The 9,937-nt window shown below is 36.5% G+C and overlaps 1 protein-coding gene across 1 annotated transcript; it reads left to right on the top strand.

Moving 5' to 3' along the window:
• The first annotated feature begins 3,416 nt into the window (after positions 1 to 3,416).
• On the top strand, positions 3,417 to 6,079 carry LOC132559379 (uncharacterized). The gene is made up of 3 exons (XM_060223987.1): positions 3,417 to 3,491; positions 4,609 to 4,844; positions 5,137 to 6,079. Exons 1-3 carry the CDS (start codon positions 3,417 to 3,419, stop codon positions 6,077 to 6,079), a joined length of 1,254 nt encoding a protein of 417 aa, XP_060079970.1.
• Positions 6,080 to 9,937: the final 3,858 nt, after the last annotated feature.

Here is a 9,937-nt window from a genome sequence, read left to right as displayed (position 1 = left end):
TTGTACAGGAGGACGTACCAAACAGTAGTCTATCCCAGAGGCATACAATACTATACCTTCAGACGTTCGTGTTATTATGTGACGTAATGCACATACGCGAATTGATTAGGATTCGATAAGACACCCTAACTCGTGTCTAGTAATAAATCCTTCCGCGTCTCATAGGAGTTTCGGGGCGACACTATATATTTAGTCACCAAGGCGTCAGCAATAATGAACTGCTTGGTCCTACAGCTCTATTCCTCAGACAATATACGTGTGCACAAAGATTGCACTGTGTCATTTTTACGGCCGTATAAATCGCCTGAATGATGCCCATTTGGAATTCCAAGTTGTGGCACGGTGTTAACACGTCAATGAGTTATTTTGATTACAACCACCACAAAACAAATATTGAAGCTTCAAGTACAAAACCGTTGGTCTCGGTGGATTCACCATGATGCTGTTAAGCTATTCTAACAGCGCTGATAAAACGACATTGTTTAGAATACCTATTACAGCTATGTGTCTGAACGGCAATGAAATTCGACGCAAATGATTGTTCAAATATAATTGAATCATAAATCCGAGAAATCATATACATATACTTTGTTGTTTTCTTTAACAGCACTTAAACGCAAGCGTGCTATTTCAGTGTTACGTAAATTCAGTCATCATACTTGAAGAGTTGAAGGTATTTGCTTTTAGTGGCAACCAAATACAATTGTTATAAGAATGGTTCACAGACACATTTTAAAGCGTGTCTGAGATGCAGATCACTGTGTCAAACACACAGTTCAATTTGACGACTTGACGTTTCGTGTTATTGACGAATTATTGTATCATCGTAATCGGAATCACGCGCGTTTGTGTTTGGTCGCGGACTTTACGTGCGATTCCAAGGCTGTAGACGAGAACGTGATTACCGCACAAATATGTATGTAAAGGTCCGCTGTCTGTTACAACGGAATGAAGGTCAGTCTCCTATCACAAATTAATATACTCCACCGGAAAGGTTGTAACAAGCATGTCCATGGTAACAAAGGCTTGAGATTCATTACCAAAGGATGTGCGGGCATGTCGTTTTTCTCTTCCTTCCGTTATTTTTTCAGACGTTTTATGATAAACACTTAAGACACAATCAGACTTTGTTACAGTTATGTGCAGAAAGATTTAAACACTTTTTTAAAAAAATAAAAATTTGCTCTCTCGAACAAAAATATTCGACAGGTGATAAACACTTAAGACACAATCAGACTTTGTTACAGCTATGTACAGATAGATTTAAACATTTTCTTTTTAAATTTAAAATTTGCTCTCTCGAACAAAAATATTCAACAGGTGATAAACACTTAAGACACAATCAGACTTTGTTACAGTTATGTGCAGATAGATTTAAAAATGTAATAAAAATTTTAATTTGCTCTCTCGAACAAAAATATTCGAAAGGTGAACACGTGTTGTAACATAATAAACTCATAGTTTATGGGATGTTAAGAGCAGTGGTCGTTACCGTGTTTTCCTAAACGCTTAGAAATGAACCTGTGCTATCGAGGTTGTGTCTTTGGTAAAAAAAACATTTACTTTAATTTCTCTGGCATGCGTCGAGAAATGGTCTTTTTTTTTTACCATTTGGGAACGTCATATTACTTACGTAGATTGATCGTGGATGAAGTAGAAGACGCTTACACTTGCGAAACACATTCTATTCATATTCTCTTTGTACTTGTTTTGGTCTCCGCATAAATCTTTCTGTTGTGCATACTATAGTTTCTTTGAATTTTACCTCTGGCGTGTCGGTATTTTTCTTTCTTGTGTTCTATTTGAAATAGGAAAATTTCATACCACGTACATTATCATTATTCAAACTGTTTATATTATCTGAATATCAATAAAAAATATTTTTTCGATCAATGTAGTTTATTTAACCGTTCGTGTAATAAAACATATAACATCATACACCATATTGACTATTGTAAAATTGCGTATACCTGTTAACTATATCGAATATCGGTTAGTGGTATCTCTATATATATTGTAGTACCAGTCACATATAAGACACTACCTGTTTAAAAGTAATACCAAACAAATTGTGTTTTGGTTTAATTGTACCATCTGGTACTTCAGAATAAGTAGAGTGCAAAGAGTAAAGATATGTGAAATAAGAAGGAGCTTTTGTGCTTTGACAGCTGAATATCTGAAATCTCTGCAGACAGTTAGCAGGATCTGCTTCTAAAGGTTCAGATTAGCACGAGACAAGCTCCGCCTCGTGAGCATCTGATCAAGTCTTGGTACCCAACTGGTTTCACATTTCAAGATCTTACGTAAGAATGGAATGTACTATTTCCTGTGAATCCCAAATGTTCTGGTCATATCTCTCTCTGTAACTCGCCCTTTCCTGGGTTGCAACAGTGACAGACCTTCCAGGATGAGCGTCATCCCCAAGGCTCTGCCTACCACGCTTACATTCAGCCACCCAACTTTTCACTGTAATATTTGAAGGGGCATTATTCCCTAGTGTGCTACCCTATCAGTATGGATATTCTTAGGTGCTAGACCATTCTAATGCAAATATTGAATCAATGCTCTTTTAGCGATTTTATCTATTTTGCAAAAGTCATCTGCCTTGTTTACTTTAAAGTACTACTTCTTCGACATAAACATCAAATGACACCAGTCTCCGGGTATAAGGATTTAAATAGTTTGGGAATAGTAGAGCTGAAAAAGGACATCCCTGCTTAACTTCTACAACACAAGGCTCAATCAGCCCTGGTAAAGAAGTATGAACACAAGTGCTAAAAAAGTAAAGAAGATTGGGGCTTCGGTTATTAGGATAAATAATATAAAATTTGCTTGGTACTTCGGACCACAAACGCTGATTCTGTCTGGGAAATGAGGATAAAAACACTGAATAAGACTGTGTTTATAGCCTTTGGGGTAAAAGTTCCTTGTAACTCTTGAAATTTTCTAAAGAGATCAGGAAGTTAACGACCATCTGACCCTATTTGATTTCTAAATTGTTCAAACTATGAGAAGCAATCCTTTCTCATTATTTCTTCAGAAATTCTAAAATATCAGGAAAAATCAGGAAAGTATACATAAAATTGAATATAAATATATATGTTATATCGTTGATTTATGACCGCTGATATTTAATCCCAATTTGGCGTAAAATGTTATTTGACATTTTTTTATTCCCATGACAACGTGACGATTACCGTAAAGAAAATTCAAAATCGATGTTTGAAAAATTTCGACCCAAATGTATGATTGATTATACTTATTTACTTGGAAAGACTGCATGTGTATGTATTATGCTAACGAATATGTAATATTCCATTTATACATCCGCATTATTATATGTAGACGGGACTATAGTGTCAAATTAACGAATATTAAAAGAAAATAAGATAGATAGGAACTTCATCATGTACATGATGACGCCTGTCTTCCTGGCGGAATGCTTAATGCTTGCATTTGCTAAAGCGATCATCAGCGTGGCTGGGGGCCATGTACGCTGTAAGGTGGAGCGTGGGTAGAAATGATAACATGATTAGGTATGGGAGGAGAGCAGCGTAATCTACACGTGTAAAATATTCACTAAGTAAACCGGTATGACGATCCGGACCACCATTACCAGCGGGAGGGATCTGGTGCTAATCAACCGGGCAAAACCTTTCTCAGCACTAACGTTATATGGGGGATTTTCCATTCTGCGAAAATATGCTGCAAATAATTTTCTTCATCCTGAAAATGTTCTATATAATGTACAAACGATAACGATACTCTAAGGAAACGGTAATAGTTTTGTCAGGTCCAGTGGTTCATGGGAACATGAAGACAAGTCCTGCGTGTGGTCCTTAAGTCGAATCCTTCCTCGGACATGTTCCATTTGACGTGCATGCCGTTATAACAAAACAACACCAGTCCTTTTTGCTGTCTCACCTAAAAACATGCAACCCTCTAGATTTAAACAACTGACAAGATTTTCCTGCACGATGCCGTCAATTGACAAACTCATAACACAAAGTTTCAAGGGAAACAGGTTGATGAAAATTACGGAGAAATATTTTACGAACGTTAGAGTAATCTCATTGATAAATATTTTATTTGTACGATATGAAGCTGGGCGTGTTTGATGCTTTTTAGTTTGCTTGTTGGTTGGGTTGTTGTACACCTTGTTCTCATTTGAGAGCATGACATTACTTACTTGGATTGACTAAGAATGACCTGGCGGGTGTTCGATGGAGCAGACGAATCTTAATCATCTTCCGTAACACATGGTTTTACTCTCTTTGTCCTTTTACTTGAATCTCGTGTAAATATTTATTTTGTTATCCCTTTTCCGCTTTGAGATAGAATCATAATTATGTTCCTATGTAAGTACTTTCTACTTGTTGTAGTGTGTTGAGATTTTGTAAATTAGGAAACAAACTGATTGTTATGTAGAAGTTACATTTCACGTGTAACATTATATTCATGGAAGGTTTCAATAAATAAAATATAAACGAACTATTTTTCCTTATTCAAACTCTGTTTGGGACACCTGGATCCTTATTTCATTTCATAGTCTATCTAATCAATGTGTGTTTGTTAATGAATCAAGCCTCTTTGTATCTTCGTGTACAGCGGCAACAAACAAAAAATACCAATGTATCTCTTGGTATCTTCGTGTACAGCGGCATTGGTCAAAATACCAATGTGTCTCTTGGTATCTTCGTGTACAGCGGCTTTGGACAAAATACCAATGTGTCTCTTGGTATCTTCGTGTACAGCGGCATTGGTCAAAATACCAATGTGTCTCTTGGTATCTTCGTGTACAACGGCATTGGACAAAATACCAATGTATCTCTTGGTATCTTCGTGTACAGCGGCATTGGTCAAAATACCAATGTCTCTCTTTGTATCTTCGTGTACAGCGGCATTGGACAAAATACAAATGTGTCTCTTGGTATCTTCGTGTACAGCGGCAACGGACAAAATACCAATGTCTCTCTTGGTATCTTGGTGTACAGAGGCAACAAAGGAATAACAATGTCTCTCTTGGTATCTTCGTGTACAGCGGAATTGGACAAAATACCAATGTCTCTCTTGGTATCTTCGTGTACAGCGCAACTGACAAAATACCAATGTCTCTCTTGGTAATTTCGTGTACAGCGGCATTGGACAAAATACCATTGTGTCTCTTGGTATCTTCGTGTACAGCGGCATTGGACAAAATACCAATGTCTCTCTTGGTATCTTCGTGTACAGCGGCAACGGACTAAATACCAATGTCACTCTTGGTATCTTCGTGTACAGCGGCATTCGACAAAATACCAATGTCTCTCTTGGTATCTTCGTGTACAGCGGCAACGAACAAAATACCAATGGCTCTCTTGGTATCTTCGTGTACAGCGGCAACGGACTAAATACCAATGGCTCTCTTGGTATCTTCGTGTACAGCGGCATTGGACAAAATACCATTGTGTCTCTTGGTATCTTCGTGTACAGCGGAATTGGACAAAATACCAATGTCTCTCTTGGTATCCTCGTGTACAGCGGCAACGAACAAAATACCAATGTCTCTCTTGGTATCTTCGTGTACAGCGGCAACGGACTAAATACCAATGTCACTCTTGGTATCTTCGTGTACAGCGGCATTCGACAAAATACCAATGTCTCTCTTGGTATCTTCGTGTACAGCGGCAACGAACAAAATACCAATGGCTCTCTTGGTATCTTCGTGTACAGCGGCAACGGACTAAATACCAATGGCTCTCTTGGTATCTTCGTGTACAGCGGCATTGGACAAAATACCATTGTGTCTCTTGGTATCTTCGTGTACAGCGGAATTGGACAAAATACCAATGTCTCTCTTGGTATCCTCGTGTACAGCGGCAACGAACAAAATACCAATGGCTCTCTTGGTATCTTCGTGTACAGCGGCATTGGACAAAATACCAATGTCTCTCTTGGTATCTTCGTGTACAGCGGCAACGAACAAAATACCAATGGCTCTCTTGGTATCTTCGTGTACAGCGGCATTGGACAAAATACCATTGTGTCTCTTGGTATCTTCGTGTACAGCGGCATTGGACAAAATACCAATGAACCGTAATTCGAACTTAGATTTGATGAAACGAGGGCAAATCTTGAAGAAAAGAAGAAATATTTACACAGAAACTCCAAAAAATGTACACGGAGAATAACACCGGGTGTCCTGGTAGAGTAACTGTCTTTCTTTTTTCATCTCCAACAAACGTGACGTAAATCTATCTAAATCCAAGTAAGTAATGTTTTTTATGTGAAAACAAGGGTAACAAAAACGGTAGTGTTATAGTTTGAAAATAGATTAAGTTCCAGCATATGTATGATTATGGTAGATTGAGTTAGACTTCGGCCTTGGTATTATCGATTGATTCCTGTTATCATCAATTAGTTCCTGTTATCATCAATTAGTCCCCGGAATTATAAAAGTTTGAAATAAATAAAAATAATAATAATACTCCAACACATTCAACTAAATTGTTTATGAACAATGAAATATCAATATTTCACCTAATTTTACTCAATTAATTATTCTGCACACGTATAACAGGCTTATAAGTGAATAGCACATCAATACAGCTTTACAATTAGGTAGAATATAGCCAAGCTATGTTTTCATTGTATTAAACATCGGCTCCGTCTTACGAACCATGAGTGATGCTGAGGACTTTACTAGGTGATTGAGGAAAATCAAAATTGGTTGAAACAGCCAAAAAAATTCAACAAGTTTAATAAATTCTTTAATTCTCAGTACGGAATCATTTCACAGGAACGAAAAGCACACGTGTTGAATTGAAAAAGAAATCAGTCCGAGACAAGTCTGGACAACTATGGTGTTAGGAGTAAAAACTGTAGGGAGAGTCTCTGTTGAAACTACAAGAATATTGATGAACTTTATTTTATTCTAAGCGAATCATATTCTGGCTACTAGTGTCATGTTCGAATTTAAGGTATCAAGTCCGTAGTTGGTAGTTTGTCTGATGCTATCGCGGGGTCGGAGAGTACCCATTGTGTGATGTGTATAGGAACAAAACGCTGAATCTTAAAACAGCCTCTGTCATACATATGTAAACTTCGAACATGTTTAGGCTTAATTAATAGGCCTAATGGATGTTACGACATTTTGTTGCACTTTATAACTGAAGCTGTAATGGTTATCACACAGATCATAATGTGTACTTCCTGTCCTCACAAATAACACACTTAGTAGGGATGTGTACCGTATACAGACGTGTAATGCTTGTCAGAATCAAGCGAGACAGGAAGTGTAAAGTCAAACTTAACAAAGGCTATCGGGGAACAAACCACGAATTAAAACGTAGAGCAACAAAATAGGACATCAGAATAAGCAGCACGTTGATAAGGAAACAATCACTGTTTACAATATACATACAAAAAAGGACATCAGAATAAGCAGCGCGTTGATAAGGAAACAATCACTGTTTACAATATACATACTGCATTATCCATTATATATATATATATATATATCAAGTATATCGATTTACAAATGTATCCATTTAGTCAGACCCTTTAACATGATTAGAAAGGCAAAACATTTTTGTTTTATCTTATCACTATTTTTGCCTATAATATTAATTTCAGCGCAATACAACACATTACAAATATAAATTGTATTATATTTTATGTAAGTTAAAATTTCTCAAGCAAGATGATACAGATATTATCCGTCATGTACTAGTCTGTAAATAACGTTCCGATAACTTTGTACAAACATGTAAGCGTTGATTAGTAAACCATCAGAATATGGTTAGTAACTTAGAGGACATGTACCGAGTATAATTTTCATTAAATTGGCAAATTAACTTTGTGCCATGGACGCTGAGTCGCACGGATTATCAAGGGATCTTTTTGAGGTAATTAAGCGGTGACTAAATGGTTTTTGACCGAGATTCAATAAAATAAATTGTTTTATGATGCTAGTTTAGCGATGTCTAGGCAGACCCGTGTACTGTCAGAGCGACAGAACAGCTTGCCTGCTGAATTAACTTCCCACTGGCGCCCGACTTACTTATCGATTTTCTATAGTACTTATAACAATTTGCACTACCTAGTTTTTCCCATGCGATACATTTGTGACATAACATAAATAAACAAAACAGTTTGTATAAACAAACTACAAAACCGAACAAAGCTTCGTAAATAAAACAGAAAAAAATTGATTTATTGTGACAAAAGGAATGTTTCCTTGTGGGGATTTGGAGGAAGTGAATTTTCTACCGTATTTCATCTAGGTTGTGGTGGACTTCTAGCTATTTTCCAGTCAGCGAGATGTTGATGTCTTACGAAATGAATGTAATATTGATCTAAATAATCCCGATAAAACCTTATGTTTAATCAGAATTACAAGAGTCTACCACGGTGTCGGTGTTACTCCCGGTTGAGAGTATTAGATGATCGTCATATTAATAATATTCGTTATGGTTTTAGTTGTTATTTTGGCTTTACAGAAATTAAGACAATTTCTATTTACAAAAATCTTATTGTAATGAGTTTGTCTTCGTTCGTCACAGTTAAGTATGTAACCTTATTTCTAGGAGTGCGAAGAATTTCATGAAATAATATTACTATCAAAACAATCAGAATCTTAAACGAATGCAAACTTCATCAAAATAAAAGGAAAAATCTTCATGTTCAGATGTAAAACTATAACGAACTAATGCACAGGGTTTTTTTTTTAATTTAGAAACGACGGAAAAAACATCTTAAGTTTTTCAATAAAAAATTAGGTTGAAATATAACTTGGGACACCATTATGTACATATATAGTGTAAACTCTAGAAATGTCTTCAAAGAGAGTAGAAATAAATATGGCTTACCCAAATATGTAGGTAGTTTAAACAAACCGTAACTGAGATTCCAAGAGAGCCATCACTTTATTCAGGCTGTAGTTGACGATACGAGATCGCGTATCTCATCTCACCTCTTTAGCAATAATGATCGTGATGAGTTTTTAAATCTTGCAATCAGTTTTTACATGTCAACATTGTCATTAGGGGGTGTAGTGCTGACAACAATTTGCGGTAAAAATACTTTTGTGGGGAAGCTATCGAAATGAAAAGAAATAGAAGAATGGTTTAAAAGGTTTTTCTGTTGATGACTTTGTGTTTAAATGATGCCTATAGCGAATAAGACGAATGTACATTAGCGCGTCAGCACGTGCGTTACCGCATCACTCAGTTGTTGGAAGAAACATCCAATAATTTCACACCTTAACGCGAACCATGTGTCTAGTATGTAATTAAAAGCGTTGAGCCCAAACCATTGTCATTCCCACCTAAACCTTGCATATTTTACGTAAATAACCTTAATGAGAGTTTACCTGTCACCAAGCACGTGATCGGTGCAGGTGTTAGGAAGAAAATGAAAAAATCCCCATTTTTCATTATAACGTGTGAGTTACCAGAACAAGCCAAAATGTCAATATTAATAACGGGTAAGTTTACCTCGAGCCTCCCACATCTTTGATTGATTAAAGAAACCAGAATCTGAGAGACATCATGGTAGATAATGCTACACCTCCGTTCAAACATTGACATTTGATTATCTAAGACATTATAAAGGACTTATGCCATCTTAACGTGTAAACTAATCACTTACACAAGTCTGTGACGTAACAGACTGTACGCTATATGAGGGGAAAAAAATCAAGAATCAAGTGAAAGAAAGAAAAATGACTGCATAATTGCTTTACATTTACGTAAGGACGAAAGAGTCATTGTGATGACATAACCAAATTCCGCCGTCGTACCCAGTATGTGGATATAAGGAACTAAACATAGGTGATATTCTGCTTTGTTTTCACTACTTAATGATTAGGAGAGTGTACTCTTGCCATCATTGATCAGGATTCTTTCCTTTTATTATTTTCCGTTTCTGGATAGCAACAGCCCTGCATACCCATCAT

The sequence above is a fragment of the Ylistrum balloti genome, unplaced genomic scaffold, assembly GCF_031769215.1.
Source record: "Ylistrum balloti isolate Yb309-2 unplaced genomic scaffold, AGI_CSIRO_Ybal_v1 Utg370902, whole genome shotgun sequence".
NCBI lineage: Eukaryota > Metazoa > Mollusca > Bivalvia > Pectinida > Pectinidae > Ylistrum > Ylistrum balloti.
The sequence above is the reverse complement of the archived record's forward strand: the minus strand, read 5'-3'. Positions and strand labels throughout refer to the sequence as shown.